The 20,147-nt window shown below is 43.4% G+C and overlaps 2 protein-coding genes across 3 annotated transcripts in view; one reads left to right on the top strand and one right to left on the bottom strand.

Moving 5' to 3' along the window:
* Positions 1–6,428, bottom strand: part of TDP1 (tyrosyl-DNA phosphodiesterase 1) — an 89,755-nt gene extending 83,327 nt beyond the window's left edge. Inside the window, exons 1-4 of the mRNA XM_039232551.1 lie at positions 6,368–6,428; positions 5,779–6,121; positions 2,567–3,135; positions 427–470 (exon numbers count right to left, since the gene is read on the bottom strand). Of these exons, the coding sequence (XP_039088482.1) occupies positions 427–470; positions 2,567–3,131 (609 nt within the window). The 5' untranslated portion in view covers positions 3,132–3,135; positions 5,779–6,121; positions 6,368–6,428. The remainder of the gene's footprint in view (positions 1–426; positions 471–2,566; positions 3,136–5,778; positions 6,122–6,367) is intronic.
* Positions 6,429–7,663: 1,235 nt separating this feature from the next.
* EFCAB11 (EF-hand calcium binding domain 11) overlaps positions 7,664–20,147 on the top strand; it is a 148,758-nt gene continuing 136,274 nt past the window's right edge. For both annotated transcript variants that reach the window (XM_039232474.1, XM_039232475.1), the window contains exons 1-3: positions 7,664–7,843; positions 8,599–8,694; positions 12,653–12,698. In XM_039232474.1, coding sequence (XP_039088405.1) covers positions 7,769–7,843; positions 8,599–8,694; positions 12,653–12,698 — 217 coding nt within the window. In that variant the 5' untranslated portion in view covers positions 7,664–7,768. The remainder of the gene's footprint in view (positions 7,844–8,598; positions 8,695–12,652; positions 12,699–20,147) is intronic.

Here is a 20,147-nt window from a genome sequence, read left to right as displayed (position 1 = left end):
GAGGAAGAATCGAACATGCCGAAGTAGCCTTAAATTCTACTCCATTCTTTTTGGTAGGTATAGGAAACCTTTTTCTAAATTGAATCAAATGACTTGGCCTTCACCTACCTACCCAAACCTCCCTAGGGGTTGTACCAGAGTCCCAGGAGATTAACTAGATCCCAAAAAGTCCCTTGGGCTGTAATTTCCAAAGTCACTTCTTGCCCAGTCCTTGTAACCCAGTAACAGAGCCAGAAGCTCTCCTGATAGAGGCATCCTTGCTCCATGCTGATGGCTGGACACCACAACTGTGGCTCTTGGTGCCAGGCTCCTGGTATGTGCCACCTTGGGGACCCTGTACAGGACTGAGATAGGTCCTCATTCATATTTTCCTATAGGGTTCTTTATCCCTTTTCATCCAAAGAAAAAGTTTAACTGTAAACTCACCTGAGCTGAAGATACAAGTGTTCCAAATAGAGGAGATAAAATATCTGAGAAGAAAAAACATTTATGTCTAATAAACGATAAAAATCTTGTAAAAATCACAATTAGTCATGGACAATCAAAATTTGGCTGAGAGAACAGTGAACTGAGCAGTGACTACAAAGCTAGACTTTAATGTTCCCTAAAACTTGGAGAGAAAATTTGAGCTATTTATTGGGTTTTCTTTAACAAAATACAATGTAAAACTAAAACCTACCACTTCAGAATGCAATGACTGGTCAATTCTAGACACTGCCAATAAAGACCATCACGATACTTGCTGTTCTTTCCAGATTTCAGTTTTTGTCTCCTTTAACATTCAAGTCCTCTTTTATTCAAGTCCCTCTCTGAGAAACCTCCCCAGCCCAGGACTAGCAAGACCTTCTTCTGGAACATGAGAGCACCTGCTTCCTCACCTACGACTCCAAGCTTTCATTTCTAGCATTCCAGGTCATGTCGAAGGGGGTCCCACCTTGTCATCTTTCCAACTAGACTTCAAGTAAGATCAAAAAGCTCACTTGTCAAACCGTACCAGGAGAGGAATTACATGGTCATTACCACTAACTGCCACACTTGGGCAGGACCAATAGGTGCCACGCACTGTTCTTATCACCGTCCACGTGTGGACTCTGACTCCTCGTCCATTTTCTGGGGGTGGAGTTGGTCATTCCCGTTTTGTGGAGGCGTGTCTCCTTAGAAAGCTGTTCACGGCCACAGAGCTAGGAAGGGACAGGGAGGATCTGAAGCCAAGCTGTCTGGCTTTAGCACTTGTGCTCTTAACCATCAAACTGCCTGAGGATTATGAGTACGCTCATTTATTTGACCCATTCTTACGGGGTGCTTCCTATCTGCCACACATTGAGTGATACGCTGGGGTACAAAGATTTTAGAACAAGTCTCCTTAAGGAAGCTATCTTTATGAGAGAAGTATACACAAGGAATATAATTTCTTGATGACATCCTGTATTTGGCCCCACCTCGACTTTGAGAATTTACTAGAATGCCTCACAGAACTCAGGAAAGCATTTTACTTACTAGATTACCAGGTTAGTATAAAAGGATACAACTCAGAACATCCAGATAGAAGATGCATAGAGCAAGGTATGGGGGAAAGGGTGTGTACCACCCACCTCCAGATGCTCACCGACCTGGAGGCTCTCCAAACCCCGTCACAGCTAGCGTCGTTTTGTTTTTTAAAGATGGCGGCCTCATTAGACAGACATGACTGATGAATTCATTGGCCACTAGTGATTAGCAACCTCTAGCCTTTCCCCACTTCCTTAGGGGTAGGGGACAGGGCTCAAAGTTCTTACTTCAATGACACAGTTGGTTCCCCTTGGCAATCAGTCCTCTATGTTTAGGGCTTTCAAAAAGTCACCTCATTAAGAAACCCAGGTGTGAGCGAAAGGGACTTGTTATGAATAACCAAAGACCCTTCTTTGACCTTCATTACTTTAGAGCCATTGCAGGAGCCTGGGACAAAATCCAAGCACAACCAGGAATGGACATCACAACATCACATACATGCACCCTGGGAAATAAGTAAAGCAAAAGTAAAACTTTTGATTCAGAACTGAGACCTATTTGCATGCTGGTGTTTTTTTCAATTCCTCACCAGGAACCAAAACCTGGCTTCCAAGCAGTGCTTCTCAAACCTGACTGGGCTTTAGAATCCCCTGAAAAACTTCTTAAAAACACATTGCAGGGCCTATTCCCAGAGTGTGACTCAGTGAACTTGGGTGAAGCCCTGAATTTGCATTCTTAAGTTTTAGGTGATTCTACTACTGCTCATCCATGGCCCAAAGAACTGTCAAGCATTTGCTATTTCATTAAAGTATTAAATCTTTCAAAAGCTCACACAATGTTTAGAATTATCTAAATATTCCAACTGGATTGAGAAACACAGATTTCCTGACTCCAGGAAACAACTTACAGTCAAACTAATGCATTTGCTTGTAAAAACGCTATTTTTTCCCTCCTTGAGAGTAGTTAAGACTGCTAACAAGGGTGCTTGGAGATCATTCTAGGTTACCCTCCTGGTTTTGCCATGGGGGAGCCTCTTCAGTGCAGTCTGACAGCTCCTGGACACGCAGCATCCACTTACCCTTGATGTGGAGGGCTCCAGAGTTATACTTTGGCTTAATTCCCGAGACTCTAGTGAGGTAAAATCGGAAGGGGTTCCCCTTATCCAACATGTCCCAAATGTCTTGGCCTTCCCCTGAGGTTTCATACTCCTCTTCCTCTTCCTTGAGCCCAGGGTGTGCAGGAGGGCTGGGACTGAGGGTTCTCTGGGCAGCACGGTCTTTAGAAGAAGAGATGCCTCTCTCCTCTCTGACCACCACGTCCTTCGCCTGCTTCTGCTGAGGTTCTGGCTGCAGCTCATCATCGCTGCTGGAGAGACACCAACCTAGGTCCTCCTGGGAACCACTCCTCTGCCTTTTGGGAGGTGAAACTTCTGAAACTGCATCTGTGTTGAATTTCACGGGTGATATTTTCCTTCTATGGGCAGCTTTCCTAGCTTCAGAACAGGTGTATCTTGGCTTATTTGCTGCTCCCTGCCCAGCATGAGGGAGGGAAGAAGTAGAGGGCTTGTCCAGTTTTGGCTTTTCTTCTTCACTTTCATCACTACTGGATATTGTCCACTTTCCATAATCACCTTCCTGAGACATAGTTCTGGAAATAAAAGACAAATACTGTCATTTCCATTCACTAGGCCACTGGCAAACTATTGCTCATGAATTCTCTGTCCGTAGGAGTTTCTGCAACACACACAACACAGCTGACCTCTTGCAGGTGCGGAGCCACATAACCGACATCAGCTGTTTTGCAGGTGTGGACACACATTACTAGATTTTGCTACAGGAATCTGGCAAATAAAGTTGACAGCAAAAATCCTACTCACCTTCTCCTTTCAACCCAGACCTTGTCCTTAGATGCCTGAGGAAAAGAGTGGGGGCCAAACTTTAAAATCAAAATGTTCATTCTTGACCCCGAATCTTTTAAACAGGTGCTTGAGGTTAAGGTAATTTAAAGAATTTTGAGAGTAATTTTGACTACTCAAATTTTTGAGGTTAAACTGGAGTTTACAAATCTATCCTTCACCCAAGCACGGGAGCCCACAGGACTTAAGCGATTCTTACTTCCTTAAAGCTACTTACCATAAAGCTTGACAAAATTCTTAAGACCGTGCCAAATAATCAATTATGTATATACATTATGTAGAATTACTGCCATGAGGACCCAACCATCATATTGGCCTTGTCCTAAATCAAACTACTAAAATCTGCAGAGAACTTATTCTGAAACAAAACACTCCTTTACTATATGACCAGAGTCGAATTTCTTTTTTTTTTTTTTAATGTTTATTTTTGAGAGACAGAGCATGAGCAGGGGAGGGGCAGCGAAAGACAGACTCTGAAGCAGGCTCCATGCTCTGGGCTGTCAGCACAGGGCCCAACACGGGGCTCAAACTCACAAACCGCAGGACCATGACCTGAGCTGAAGTCGACGCTTAACCAACTGAGACACCGAGGTGCCCGTTATCTCTAGCTTTCAATGAATTTCGAACAGCAGTAAAGCTAAGCCCTTAGTAACAAAATCTTTAATTAAGAGTCCTCAGGCTGTTTTTCCTTAATACCTTCCTATTCTAGAGCAGTTTTTAGGTGAGAAAGGGTTCAGCTTCTAGCCTAAAAAAAGCCATACACAGACACCTTAGAGGCTACAATCATTCCTCTCCCAGATGAATTACATCTAAGTTAAATAGAATTTAAGAGTCCAGAGAACTTGGTAGGGAAGATATTCCTCTTTAGTGGCTCACCTACTTAGAATAATCCTGAAGCTTGCAACTTTATTATCTACTTTTCCTAGAACACGTGTGGGGGAAGGAGGACAAAGACCATTCCCCCCCAAAGTAGGATGAGAAAAAAAAAAACCGCACCTCCCTTTTCCATTCCAATCCCTTTAAGTTGAGGGCAGAGTTGCAGTGGTGCAGAAATGCCTCAACAGACTTCAGGCTTGTCTGCAGGCACCAGAATGCTTTTTTAAAGCCTCTAACAGAAAGAACCTTCTAATTCCATTTCATTTTACACCAAAAACAAAGTTTACTTTTTAAAGACAACATTCACGTGAAAGTGTATTCTAATCAATGCTTTCAACAATATAGGTGTTAAATGGGAGGAAAAAAACTGGGGAGATGGAGATGAAGGAGTGAAACACGGCAAACTGCTTTAAGCTACGTTGCCAGGGAGAATGAAAATCTCAAATTTTCCCAACCGATGCTAACTCCCAACACCAGAGCTTCTTATAAGGACCGCAGTCCTCTTAAAGCTGCTAGCTCCTCCTCTCCCCCCACACCAGACCCAACTGGGGCGTATCTTTCCGGATCCCAGTAGCTCCTTGCAGAGTGTGCAGACCCTCAGGAGGGTGTGGGGGTCAGGCTTCTCCACAGAGGCCCTGTGTGGCCACTCCTGTGCAAACAGGGACCCCAATCTCAAATCCAGTCATTACTGGGTGGTTAAGGTGCAATCAGGCAGGTTATTTTACTGCTAAGACAGTTTCCTCCTCCATAAAGTATCATACCGACCTCCCTGAATTCACTCACGCAACAGGGTCTTATCCAGCAGCTACTATAGGCCAAGCGCTGGGAATAAGGAGTTAACACTGAAACAGTTTCTGCCCTAGAAAGGCTTAGATTGGGGGGGGGGGGTGGGGGCAGAAAAACCAAGCTATCTTTCCAGACACTCAACAGCATTTTACAAGTAAAAGAGAGTAACAGGGACACGCTTACTTTGGATAAGTAACATGTGAGTGAGATCTGGAGCATGAAAAAGAACCAGCGGAACAAAGGGCGGGGTTCCAAGCGGAGGGAGCCCAACCTCCAGGCCAGGAAGTGGGAACAAAGCTGTAACAGCTCCTGAAGCAGACATAAGGGTTTGGGCAGGGCAGGTAGTAGTTCTGGATGAAGACAGTGAGGAATTAAGATAAATCAAGTGTTAAAGATGCTAAATTTCAGTCTAACAAGAAGGGAGGGTCCACTAAAATGCTTTAATAAGCGGGGGAGTACCCTGGTCCGACTTACCATTTTATCATTATTTTTAGCATTTATTTTTTAGAGAGACAGAGTGCTAGCGAGGGAGGGGCAGACAGACAGACAGACAGACACACACACACACACAATCCAAAGCAGGCTCCAGACTCCGAACTATCAGCACAGAGTCCAACGAGGGGCTTGAACCCATGAACGGCAAGATCACGACCTGAGCCTTTTAACCGACTGGGCCACCGAGGCACTGCCCCCCCTCCCCACCCCCGACTTACCTTTTCAATACACGACGCTTCCCAACTCGGGTGAACGATTTGGAGAAGAACCCCGGCGTGTGGCGGCCCGGCACGGGTGGTGGGGATGCCGAGAAGCGGGCCAATTCCGGGGACGCTGCGGCAGTAACGACCGGGGCTAACTCGTAGGTGCGCCGACCCCGGGCCAGGCCCCCTTGGCAGCGCTCTGCCGGGAAGAAACTCCGTTCGCGCTCGCACCAAGCCTGTGCTAAGTCCCGCGACGGACCGGCTCCGTGGAGGGGGACGCCGAGCCCAGAAGGTTCAGCGTCTGGCACAGGGTGGGCGCCCCACTCGAGCCAGCATCACCGCCTGCGGACACCGGCAACTTGCCGCCGGGAGAAGCCGGAGTAAGAACCCGAGCGCTGGGACCCCTCACGCCCACACTCCCGGCCGGACCCTGCTCTCCGCGGCGCCTGTCACTCGCGCCCAATAGGTTCTAGGGTTGAGGAAGCCGAGGCCCAGGAGCGGTCCTTCCCAGGGTCTTCCCCAGATAACCTCCCCCCGTTCCCTCAGATTCCACCTCCAGCCCCGCGGGGCCCCAAAACCCTCAGGACCAGAGCAGCCCCAGCACCTCGACCAGGCTGGATGGAGCAGGGTCTCACCGAAGCCGCCGAACAAGCCCCTGAAACTTCCAGAGCTCGCAACCCCTAGGGTTCGCGCCGTCTCTTCCGCTACCCGCGCCTGCGCGCAGTTTAAACCCTCCCGGCCACCGCTCGCACCGCGTGGCCCTGCCCCTTCCCGTTCCGGGACGCCGGCCGCTGGGTCCTAAAGACCGCCGGGTCCTAAGGGACTGCGTGTCTTCCTGCAGGAATGGGTGGAAGGGAGTCCCCAGCAGCCCCCAACTCTGGGCTCATCACCTGACCACTTTTCCTAAAAGGAAACGACAATTAACTCTTTCTCTCCTTTCTTAGTTAATTAACAAAACACATCCCCTTTACAGGGATTCTCATAGACAGCTTCAGGCTACTCGGAGCTAGAGGCAGGGGGAATTTAAAGGTAGAGGATCAGCTGAGGGCTGAGACCTGTGTTCCTGAAGGAGCGGGCTCGCTGGGGGAGCATGCTTGTAAAACTTGCTGCTGTAAAATAAAAGGCTAACTGAGCTCCCATACCACTCAACCGCGAATTCCTGTATCTTCTTTGACAGGTGTGTGTGTGTGTGTGTGTGTGTGTGTGTGTGTGTGGTTAATCTTACTGGTTTGCCAGGAGAGGTATGAAATAAACTTTTGCAAAACGGAACATCCCTCATATTTCTAGACTTTAACAGTGTTTATAATATCTATTTTCAGAGGAGTTTTTTCCCCCCCAAACTAGGCACCTCTTCCAGAGGACTGAATGAAAAACTTGGGAGGAAACGTCCCAAGGACTTAGTTCGTTTACTGAACGTCTGCTTTGTACCTGGCACCGTGCTAGGTGCCTGGGTTATTGCGGGGACAAAACAAACATAGTAACTATCCTGGAGGGCTCGACCCCAATGAATTGCCGATCTACGCGTGAATCCACGGACTTGGCTCTGTTTGGTTGCTTTTATGCTTCGTTCACACTTTTTGTGTTTCCTATAATGTTTACCACAGTGCCATAGATAAAAGTTACCAAAGTAACTTATTGCAAGGTGTGGGGGCAGAAAAATGGAAGAAACCTTCCAAGAGACTTTGAAGCAGGACCTAGGTGAGCTGGATCCCAGCGGCGCACGAGGAGTTAAAGGCAAGTGAATGGCTGAGCCAGGGCTGGGGGCGGGCTCCGGAGCCTCTCTGCCATAGGCTGTTCCAAGGAAACGTACCTAAAACCTTGGCCAATAGGGTTGCGGAATCAACGCCAGTGGCTAGCAGGCCGTCCAATGGGAGAAGACGTTGGAGATGCCCGGCCAAGTTCAGCTTCCTTAGCTGCGTTGAGCTTGGCCCGGGGTCTGCAGCTGCCGGATTCGGGCCGCAGAGTTCGCGGGTTCTGCTGTCCCGATTCGGTTGTGGCGGTCGCGATGTTTTTTTCTGAGGCCGGGGCCCGACCACGGACGTGGGAAGCCAGCCCCTCAGAACGCAAGAAGTGGGTGGAAGTAGGTGTCGGGAGGGTTGATATTCCGGCTCTAACTTGACCGAGAGCTCTCATTTCCGTCACCCGCCTGGGTCTCACTCAGCTCGGTTGCACTGACAAAGGCTGAACTGGCCTTCTAAAGTGTTATAGTTAATGACTGAGCCTAGAGCTGCAAGGCTTCTCGCTCCTTGTCCGGTGTTCTGGCCGTTTACAAGTTCTTTCTTTTCCCCGCTACGTAGTCTGTTAATAATAACCTCTACTCTGTATCTACCTCACCTTCCTAATTCTAGAACCGAATTTTAGGTAGAATTTACCCCAGGGGTTTAACGGAATTAATTTGCATCAGTTTAGCGATTAAGTCGTTTGCACTTTGGGGAGGTAAATTTTAGCACATTAAGATTTCTGGAGGGGCACTTGGGTGGCTCAGTCGGTTTAGCGTCTGCCTTCGGCTCAGGTCATGATCTCGCAGTTCAGTTCGAGCCCCGCGTTGGTCTCTGTGCTGACAGCTCAGAGCCTGGAGCCTGCTTGGGATTCTGTGTCTCCCTCTCTCTCGGTTCCTCTCCTTCTCTCTCCCCCTCTCTCCCTGTCTCTGTCTCAAAAACAAAGATTTTTTTTTTTTTTAAATAAAGCCTGGAGAAGTAAAATTAGAATAATTAAACTCCATTTTCGAGCCCTCCTGCTCTCTAGCTGAGTTTTAGATTTTGGAGAGCTAAATTAGTAATAAAAGTAATAGAACAAACGGTTTCTGTCTAACCGAAGATATTTAATGTTCTTTAGGTATTTAAAGCATGCGATGAAGATGACAAAGGCTATCTAAGCAGAGAGGACTTTAAAGTTGCTGTTGTAATGCTGTTTGGGTACAAGCCCACCAAGGTAGAGCTTTCTTCCTATATTTGGGAATGGGCAGACAATACAGTAGTGGGGAGATTGTAAGTAAAGTGCATTGGCTAGTTTAGGATGTTTATAAAGGAAAATCACTGCCTTTCAGAGCAATTTCAGAGATATGGCCAGTGCTGAATTTTAGCCTTAAGAGCCTAACTCAGGAATGAGGGGCGCCTGCGTGGCTCAGTCGGTTAAGTGTCCGACTTTGGCTAAGGTCATGATCTCACTGTTTGAGCCAGCATCTGGCTCTGTGCTGACAGTTCAGAGCCTGGAGCCTACTTAGGTTTCTGTCCCTCTTTCTGCCCTCCCCCGTTCATGCTCTGTCTCTCTCTCAAGAATTAATAAACATGAAAAAATTAAAAAAAAAAACCTACATCAAGGATGAATTCAAATTCATGAAGCCTATCTCACCACCAGATTACTAATAATTGTAATAAGTAGAAGATGCTAGGAAGGTGTCAAGAGAGAAGTCTGGGAGAGGGGCATCAGTAATAGGAATTCATTTAAATTCCAAAACATATTTACATGGTCAAAAAATTCAAACAATCTAGACAAAATATGAAGTGGAATATAAAATCCCCTCCTTTGTTACCAGAGTCCCACTTCTCAGGGGTTAATCATTATTTACAATTTTTTTATATATCATTACAAAATTTCCAATGCATAACAAACATGCCTAGCATTCTATTGAAAACATACAGTGGATGCGTTGTATGCCTGGGTTTTTTTGTTTGTTTATTTTCACTTAGCATAAGAGCACACACCACTATGTTTCATTGCCTTTTTTAAACTTAATTTTTTTAAGTTTATTTATTTATTTTGAGAGAAGGAGAGAGAATATCAAGCAGGCCCCTCGCCATCAGTGTGGAGCCCAACACAGGGCTCGAACCCACGAAGTATGAGATCATGACCTGAACCAAAGCCAAGAGTCTGACACTTAACCACCCAGGCACTCCACACATCATCATGTTTTGAAAAGTAGTTGCATAGGGTATTCTCTTTAGCCAGTTTCCTGGTTTTGGTCATTTAGATTGCCCCGTTATTTTTCATTCCTACAAACATTGTTGTGATGAGCATCATTTTATATGGATATCACTTCTTGTGGACGCAGATCTGTGGAAAGAATTCCTGGAAGTACAATTGCTAGGTACATTTGAAATTTTGTTGGATATTATTCTCCAGGAAAGTTTGCACTAGTTCACTAATAATGAGAGTTGAACTGAGCTTGAAGAACGTCCTGCTTTAGAAGGACAAATTTCCTGTTCCCCTTTGTCTTTGTGCTGCTCCCCTTGTTACATTCATTTTGGATTTGGCTTCCTCTTGTCAACATTCTGAACTGGAATTCATCAGAGACAGGATTGTCCAGGTTTAAGAAATTCAGCCATCAAACCGCGGGCTCTGTCTAAAATGCTCTCCTTCGTGCCCTCCTTAAACTAAACAGCTTGGCAATCACTTTGGTCCAGCTTTTCCTCAAGAGCAGGCTCTGCCTGTCAGATTGCAAGCCCAGCAAAGCCAGGACCAGGGATGTCTCACTTCTGCATCCCTCATTACACTTGAGTGTATCACCACTTCATAGTAAATAGGTTCTGTTGACACAAATAGCTCCCATGAATGGATCAAGGAGGTTCACCTACTAGCGGATGCTTGAGAGGCTGATCACTGAGCTCAGAGGGATAGGCAGGGCTGACTCCCAGAAATTGCAGCTCTCCTGTTGACATGCAGGTATTTCAGCTGGAATTCCAAAGCAGGTTAGCTAAATGGGCCCAGCTTCTGAAGTGTAAAACTTTGCTCAGCTAGAAAGATAACTGGTTTTATTTTGCTTTGATCACCCTGGGGTTCTCTTAATTGGCTTTATAGTGGGTTGAGGCTTGGGATTTAATTTTAAAGATTTTAATTTTTAAGTAATCTCTACATCCAACATTGGGCTTGAACTCACAACCTTGAGATCAAGAGCCATACACTCCTGACTGAGACAACTAGGCACCTCCTAGGGTTTTTCATTTCGAGCAAATGAAATATTTATTGAATGCACGGCATGTAATAAATCATTTATACACTCATGCAGTTGTTTGCACAATGAAATTTATTATGTTCGTATTTAATAAAATGAACACTTGCTAGTTGCTGGAGATTTAAAGATGAATAAAATACAGTCTCTGTTGTGAAATAGTTCACAGTTAAGTGTAGAGAGACTTATAAAACTTTGTGATAAATACTAAGATGGGAGAAAAACCGAAAGAACCCAAAGTGAAAGGGACAAGGAAGAGGGTCTTGAAATTCTAGTGGAAAAGAGGGGTCTAGGCATCACTTAGACTGGAAGAGCTAGCGAGACTCTTCTGATGCAAGGTGTCCGGAAGCACTTGGTGGTGTTGGGAGATGTTCTGCTTGATAGTTCGATGTGGTTGGTGGTAAGAGAGGGGTGTGAAACGAGGACTGAAGCAATTGTGATGCTACCAAGTAGGAAAATGAAGAAGTAGGTTGGAGGAAAGTCCATGACTTCTGTTTGGGGCACATTAGTTTGAGGAGGCTCTGAGCATCCCAAGTGATTTCACTCATTAACTATTATGCTGGTGTTGAGGTTATGGTGGTAAAGATTGGCTCTCAGGTTGTGCTGCCGCTTGTAAATGTAGGAATCTGGAACCAGGTGAGGAATTGAGAGGTAAGGGCTGGAGGCAGATTGTGGACTCCTCGGTTCACAGGTGCTAGATCATAAGACGGGGTGGCATTGCCCAAGAACGGTATTACAGAGTGTGAAAGGCCCCGGACCCCTGGTGAGTACCAACAGTTAAGGGCAGGCATGGGCACCATGAAGAAGATGCAACGGGAGCCATCTGTCAGGGGCAGAAAGAACCAGGAAAGTGCAAGGCATGGAATCCAAGGTAGAGAAACTGTCAGGTGTTGCCAAGTTTCTAATTCCATAGTGTTTATAATACCCTTGTAACAGTAAAGGAAATTCTCATATTTTAATATATACTGAAAGCAGTTTCCTTACCCTTGTATAGAATATGTTCTGAAACATGTTTAAAAAGCCATAGGAAAAGGGGTACCAGGGTGGCTCAGTTGGTTAAGTGTCTGATTCTTGATTTTGGCTCAGTTTGTGATCTCACAGTTTATGGGTTCAAGCCCCAAGTCAGGCTCTATGCTGACAGCAGAGAGCCTGCTTGGGGGTTCTCTGTTCTTTCCCTTCCACCACCACCCCCCATACTGTCTCTCAAAAATAAATAAATAAACTTAAAAATAAAAAGCCATAAAAAAAGAAAAATGCAGACTAGGCCAAGATGTTAATAATGGTTCTCATTAGATGGCAGTTTTTAAAAATGTTCTTCATGATTTTTTATATTTTTTTATGTTTTCTGCATCATGTTACTTTCATAATCAGGATTTTAAAAAGTTAAGAAATAAAGCCATAGAGCTCATTGCAACAATTGCTTATATTTGTCTAAAATAGAAAAGTTACCTTTTAGGTCATGTGACAGCCAAGTTGATGATATATGTTTAAACTATGTTGGTCAATGGAATAGTATTGGGGCCATTATGGTCTGTAGCAGATTAGCATATCGTATCTTATGTTTAAAAAAATATATAGATATTTTTTGCCTTAATGCCACTTTATTTTTTGTAAGTTTTTTTTTTAAAATTCCAGTTTGTTAACAGAGTGTAATATTAGTTTCAAGTGTACAACGTAGTGATTCAGCACTTCCATACAGCGCCCAGTGCTCATCACAAGTGCCCTCCATAGTCCCCAATAACCTCTTTCACCCATCACCCCCACTCTAGATATAGATGGAGGAATAAAATCACTGTTACAGATGTCCTCTGATATTACTTGCCTGCTGAACTCTGTAGTTTGTTTCGCATGAAATACAATCCTCTACACCCCAGGAATTAAGAACTCCCACTGTGAAAATATTTGATGAAATTATATGTGCTATTCTTTCTTCTTTTCTAGATAGAAGCTGATTCTGTGATGTCTTCAGTAAATCCAAATGCTTCCGGTAATATGAAAATTAATATTAATTTTTAGACTTTCATAAAGCCAAAATTAAGAATAGAAGTAGAGACTATAAGGCACATCTTTGTCTTGTTCTGTTTCAAGGAAAGGTTTTGGTTCTTCAGTGTATTCATAAGTGTAATATATATTTATCATAGGGAAGTTTGAAACCATTGAAAAGCGTAAAGAAAAAAATGTTGCTTGTAATGTGAACATCCAACTGTTGATTGGGATTTTCTGACTTAGATGAACAGAAGTGGCGCTTTATTGAAATGAGAAGACTGGGGAAGAAGATTTGGGGTTGGAGGAGACCCAGAGTTCAGGTCTGAAAATGCTACGTTTGAAAAGTTTCTATCTGCCATACCCGGGCGTTCAGGCTGCATAAATATGAATTCAGAGGGAAGCTGTGGGCTGCGGAAAACATGTGGGAGTCGCCCGCATGTAGATGGTGTTTGAAGCCTGGGGGATGGATGAGATGACCCAGCCAGACAGGGTGGATGGAGAACCTTAGGAACTGTAATCATTTGAAGTCAGGGAGACAGTTAGGAAATGGCAGAGGAAGTTAGAGGCAGGGAGGGACGGGTGGAAAGTCAAGGGTATCTGACCCAAAGTGAGAAGGGGATTATTTCCAAGAAGAGCGTGTGGCTAACACAGTGGGAAGGTCAGGTGGGTGGCACCTGAACAGTGTCCCTTGGAGTTGGCCACCTGCAAGAGAGTTTCGGTACCAGGTGACAGCAGAGGCCCGGCTGGGGTGGTCGAAGGCAACTGTACAAAAGTGGGACAGTGTAAGCAGAATAGTCTTTCAGTAGGTTCAGGGTGCCTGGGGACCGGGAGTGCATTTGTTTGTTTGGTTTTGTGTTTTTTGGCACGTGAAGATGTTTCTGAACTTAGCAGAATGCTCTAGTAAAGAGGGAAAAGGAAAATGAGAGAAAGAAAGGAACACCTGTTGTTTTGGAGATAGGGGCCAGAACATGTTGGATCAGCTTTTTAAAAATTACCTTATTTGAGGAAATAATTTAAAGCTTCCAAAAGTTGCAAAATAAAAATAGTACTGAGAGCTGTATACTCTTTACCCGGTGCTCTTATTGTTACTATTTTAACTCTTTGGACCTTTCTACCACTATCCGCTCCTCTGGCTACACTGAGCCTAAAACCGCAACACGCTTACCATAAGCTTATGTTATATTTTAATCTAATTTACTATTTATATTCCAGTATTGTCATTTGATCTGATAATGTCCTTAATAACATCAACCCTCATCTAATACAGGAATTAGTCTTTGGTGCCGTGTCTCTTGAGCCTCCTTTAATCTGGAACATTTCTGTCCACTTTTTTTTTTTTTTTTGCCTTTTTATAAAATTGAAATTTTGAGGAACTAGCCCTATTAGAACTAGCCCAATCCTCCCTATTAGTTTTTTAAGAATGGTCATTGTTTTTTGTTTGCCTGGTGTTGGGGTTAAGCATTTGGAGCCAGAATACCGTTTAAGTGGTCTGTCCCTCCCTGGGGGCTGCATCTGGAGGTATACAATGTCCATCTGCCTCTCAGAGATGATATTGATTTTTATCACTAGGCAAGATGTTGTCCAGTTTCTCCAGTGTATTCTGTTTATCTTTTCTTCCCTTGCAACTCACAGGCAGTCTGTGGAGAGACATATTGAAGACACTGCAAATATTTTGCTTCTCATTATAATTTCCCCCTAGATTTGGTAACCATCCATGATTCCTGTATGACCCAGTTTTTGTCATAACAGTTGCAAAACAATGATTTTCTAATCCTAGCGCTTCAGTTAAACTTTGGCTATAAACAGACCTCCCTTCTTCTTGACCAATCCATCATCATCTTGATGATGCCTTTGCTACATTTTTTCCTCTGGGTTTCCATGTGAATTTTCTAATCTAAACTGATTTCTGTCTTCTGGCAGAAGGATTTCCCACTTTTTTTTTTTTTTTTGGCGTTGATAGCATTCTCTCTATTAACAGTCCTCTAAACAGTGAGTGATTCTGTCTGGGTGAAGGTCTTCCCCACATGTGACATATATAGTGCTTCTCCATTTTGCAACTTTTCCGATAAAGCAAGTATTATTGCTGCTGAAGACACTCTCAGATCATTTTTTAATTTTTTTAAACTTTTTTTTAGTGTTTTATTTATTTCTAGGAGAGAGAGAGAGACAGCGTGAGCAGGGGAGGGTCAGAGAGAGAGGGAGACACAGACTCCGAAACAGGCTCCAGGCTCTGAGCTGGCAGTCAGCACAGAGCCCTACGCGGGGCTCGAACCCACGAACCACGAGATCATGACCTAAGCGAAAGTCGGATGCTTAACCGACTAAGCCACCCAGGCACCCCGACACTCTCAGATCATTAATTATTCTCGTAGACTTTCTCCTAATGTGTGGTCTCCAAATTAAGGATTTGCCTTTACACAGAAGGTTTTCTTTCCGCAGCCATTCTTTGATGTAGAAAGAGGTGTTCTTGGGGCGCCTGGGTGGCTTAGTCGGTTAAGCGTCCGACTTTTGCTTAGGTCATGATCTCGCGGTTCGTGGGTTTGAGCCCCACGTCAGACTCTGTGCTGACTGCCAGCTTAGAGCCTGGAGCCTATTTCGGAGTCTGTATCTCCCTCTCTCTCTGACCCTCTCCTGCTCACGCTGTCTCTCTCTCTTTCCTAGAAATAAATAAAACATTAAAAAAAAAAAAAGAAAGAGAAGAAAGAGGTGTTCTTCTGGAAGAAAGATTTCCCATGTTCTTTTTTTTTTTTTTTAAATTTTTTAATGTTTGTTTATTTTGAGAAAGAGAGAGAGAGAGAGAACATGAGCAGGAGAGGGGCAGAGAGAGAGAGAATCCCAAGCAGGCTCCATGCTGTCAGCTTAGAGCGTGACCTGGGGCTCGAACCCACAAACCATGAGATCATGACCTGAGCCAAAATTAACAGTCAGACGTTTAACCAACTGAGTCACCGAGGCACCCCAAGATTTCCCGCATTCTTTATAGCTAAAGTGGGTTTGCTGATGTAGAGCCAAGATTGACTTCTGACAGAACTTTTTCCCATATTCAATATCAGAAGACTCCCCCCCATATATATTATCTCATGTTTAGTAAGATCTGACTTCATAAAAAGGTCTCCCTGCCTATGTTGCATTCATGTGATATGGATAATATCTCTCCTGTATGGATAATTTTAAGGATTAATTCTGGCAGAAGGTTTTCCACCTTCATTACCTTCTAAAGGTTTCTCTTGTGTGCATGTACTCTGATACAAAGTGAGGACTGATCCGTGGGAAAAGGCTTCTCCAAGTTTGCTATCATTCGTTTCCTCCCATGTGTGTGCGTGTATTTTTTCCTTGATGTTTGAGAGAGGTTTGAGTTCTGACTTCATGCAGAAATATTTCTCACATTTGTTGCAGTCACAGAGATTCTGTTTGATTCTAGTTCTGATGTCCACTGGATCTTTATGCTTTGGGTAAGTGTCTCTTTCCATTTGCTGTGTTCACACGGTGTCTTCCATGCCTGAGTTCTCTTGTGTACAATGAAGACGACCTAAATATGGAACATTTTCTCAGACTCCTATGGCCTAAGGATTGCTTCTAAACCGGAATTTTTCCACAGTGAAAATAGTCTTCCCTTTGAGGCCTCTCTGACTTTGATGGTACGCTCCTGCACCTGCTCCCGTATGCATTCTCTTGCTTTAATATCAAGGAATATTACATCCATTCTCACATCCACTTCTCAGTCAACTCTTGAGGATGCTTCTTTTCAGAGTGTCTTTTCCTAGTAATTAACTTTAAGATATATTTCAAAAGGCTACAAAGTAATTTAGCCAACTGAGAAATTCAGAGGAAGGTCCGGGAGGAATGAGCTCAAAGTGGAGATGCTTAGTACCTCGCTCCAAAATTAGTGTGAAGGGACCCTCCTCAGTCTATAGCTTTCCAGTCTTTTCCCTTCATCTTTTTTTCTTTTTCCCCCCTACTTCCTCTCCTGGTCTTGGTATCAATGGCAAATTAACTTTCTCAGAGCATCATATCCTTCATGATTAAAAGAATAGACATAAAGCCAGGGTACTACCTTTCCAGCTAGCTTTAATTCCTGTTCATTTGAAAGGGAGACTCAAGACCACAAATATTCAAAAGAAAGAATAAAGTCATCCTAGCAAGAAATCACTGCTGAACTCTGATTGCTGCTAACATAACTTTTTTTCTGCTAGAACTCTTCACAACTGAACACATTTCAGACCATCAGCTCCATCTTTTCTCCCTTTCCATACATGAGTCACCTTTTATGTTACTTTCCTTGCAGGAAGAGGGTTTATGCACAGATTAAATGTTCTGTCAAATATGTTATCTCTCTCTTTCATGTTTTGATCTTGAAAAAGAACTGAAATGTGGCCTTGGCTTTCCAGGAGCTATTTATTCAGGTAATTAATTCTTCCACAGTTCTTCTTGGTAGCCTTGACTTTGGGATTCTCCAGCTAGCTGTGGCTCTTTTTACATCCAGACAAGGTCATGCCATGTCTCTAGCATGCCACTCTGAAGGATTCTGTGTTCAGGGCCCAGTTCCTGGGTGAGGAAGACCTAGCTCCCTTTGGGAGGTCCATATCCTGGATTGACCTTGACTCAGCAGATTCTTAGTAATGCACACATTTCACACAGTACCTAAACCTGGGTGCCCGGGTCCTACTTTCCAGAAGCTTCTGGTCTAACAGGTGGGTTGTTTCTGTAGATTTTCCCTGTTAAAATTAAGAATAATGAAAAGTTAAGTCAAAACCTTTAGAAGTTAGAGTAGATTGTCTTCAGGAAAGTCACACTGGGAAAATTGGAAGGCAACCAGAACAAGTAGCAAAAAGGCATTTTTAATGCCTGTAACCTAACAAGCAAGTATCCATCAGCAAAAACTGTTTAGGCACCAGAAACAAGGAATTATGTGAGTGGGAGACAAAAAAAAAAAAAAAAAAGTCAAGTGTCTTATTTAAGACTGTTGAGGTGGTTCTAACGTATACAAATGCTTCCTATTTTAAAGGGTTGTATTTTGTTACAACACTCATTCTCTGTGATACATTTCATACCTTCTCTTAGTATAGAGAACAAAAGAAGGTTACAACTAGAAGAGACCTCAAACTGTTATTTGTTACCTTTTTTAAGAAAGGAGGAAATTGGCGGGGGGGGCGCCTGGGTAGCTCAGTTGTTTGAGGGTCCCACTTCAGCTCAGGTCATGATCTTGTGGTTCGTGGGTTTGAGCCCCACATCAGGCTCTGTGCTGAGAGCTCAGAGCCTGGAACCTGCTTCAAATTCTGTGTCTCTTTCTCTCTGCCCCTCTCCTGCCGAAGCTCTGTCTTGGTCTCTCTCTCAAAAGCAGATAAACATTAAAAATTTTTTTTTTGTTAATGAAGAGATTAGGCTCTAGAGAGGAATAATAAAATATCTCAATCCTGGCATTTGATGGTTATTTGTTTACAAAACCCTTCTACATGTGTTATAATATTTATTATAGATAATAATTACAGCTAAGACTTTCTGAATGGTTACCATATGCAGACTTGTGATTGAGTGCTATGCATGAATTGTTAAAATTAATATGACTCTGATATCAAGTTTATCCTCATTTTATCAGTTAAAAAGAATTCCAGTGCTGAGAGAGGTTAAGTAAGGGTGGTATAACTAAGTTAGTAACAGACCACAGTGGGCTGATCCCAAACTTACCCTCTCAACCATTTGCTTAACCCTTGATTTTAATGGTGCCCTGGGTCATATTAGTCATTAGACAGAGTTGAGGCCAGTGTTCATTCCCCCAGGAACTTAATCAATGAGTTAAAGTCAGATGTGGATCAGGATACAGAAGGTTCTGTGCCATTATTAGAGATTGATAACAGATTTGGTTCTGAGCTACCTAATGTCCAGAACAACAGGGAATGACAATCCAGTGATCATCGTCCATGCAATAGAAACTTCTTATCTAGAGAGAGTTTTCCCTGGTACAGGATATTTCTTTCATGACATCGCATGGCAGAGAGACTGATAAATGAACATTCATGTTCCCCAACTGTTCAGTAAATACACTAGTGAATTGTGTAAGGCTGTTCCTTAAGCTTTCTTCCTTGTAGGCCAGTGGTTTAATGTCAGACACATCTCAGAAATTCTATGAAGGGCAAAGAAAGACCACACGTGATATCAGATATTTGACTCCACTGTGTGATAAATTGCTGAGCATGTTATGAGAATAACAAAACATCAGATTTATAGGACTTTGGCTTAGTATAGGACTTTGCCAAGTGCTGTGGATAAGAACTACATGAACGTTGCCCCCACTGAATCCTTACACAGCTGTCTGTGTGTCCTTATCCCAGATCCATATAAATTAGGCCTATGGGAAAAAAACAAAATACATCAGAATTTTCTTTTCACCAGGTGATTAGATTGAGCTTTTTTCCCTTTTATTTTCTTATTACCCTCTTAAAACAATCAACATATTTTACTTTCATACTTAAAGAAGAAAAAAAATTTCCAAGAATTTACTTTTTAAAAAATTTTTTAAATGTTTTTTACTTATTTCTGAGAGAGAGAGAGAGAGAGAGCGTGAGCAGGGGAGGGTCAGAGAGAGAGAGGGAGACACAGAATCTGAAACAGGCTCCAGGCCCTGAGCTGGCTGTCAGCACAGAGCCTGATGCAGGGCTCGAACCCACGAACCGTGAGATCATGACCTGAGCCAAAGTCAGACGCTTAACAGACTGAGCCACCCAGGTGCCCCACTTTTAAATCTTCAACTTAAACAATGGAAAAATCAGAGAGATTGATTCAACATAACAGTGATTGTGGACTGTTTGACTCAGTCATGCTGTCCAGTGTCAGTTCAATTGGAAAATAATATATGGATGAGCTTAATGGCCCGTTGGCTTGTATACTTTTATTTATTACTATCTCATCTTAATTCTTTGGAGCCCAATAGTTGACTGAAATGTATTGTTTTCCTAAATTTAAATGTCCATTTTCTAGTGTTTTAAGTTCTACTGTAAACACTTTTCTTTTTTTTTTTTTTTGGTTGTAGATGTCTTCTTGTTTGGGGTGGCTACCTAAGAAACTAAACCCATAGTATAGGATAGTATTATTTACTGACCTCTTAGCTTTTTCCTGTGATCAGGAAATGCATACACATTATGCTTACCTTATCTTGAAATCCTAATCATAGGCCCATTTTGTGGTATTGCCCAGAGGTATTGACCTCTAAATTAATTTATTTCATTACTCATTTAGAGAATGCTAAGTTTCATTGTAGGGAAGAAAAGAATTAGGAGACACACTGACCCAAGACAGGGAAGATAAAAAGGTATTGTCGCTTCATTTATGGGCAGATGTCAAATGATTACTATGGACGAGAAAACCTCTAAGAGATTAGAGGGAGATTCGAGGTGAGGGCTGGAACTGGATGGGAAAGGGTGGGATTTGCAAAGGTGGAGAAGCAAAGATGAGG

This window comes from Hyaena hyaena, unplaced genomic scaffold, assembly GCF_003009895.1.
Source record: "Hyaena hyaena isolate Hyena2069 unplaced genomic scaffold, ASM300989v1 scaffold_67, whole genome shotgun sequence".
Classification (NCBI taxonomy): Eukaryota; Metazoa; Chordata; class Mammalia; order Carnivora; family Hyaenidae; genus Hyaena; species Hyaena hyaena.
This window is presented reverse-complemented; position numbering and strand designations above follow the sequence as displayed.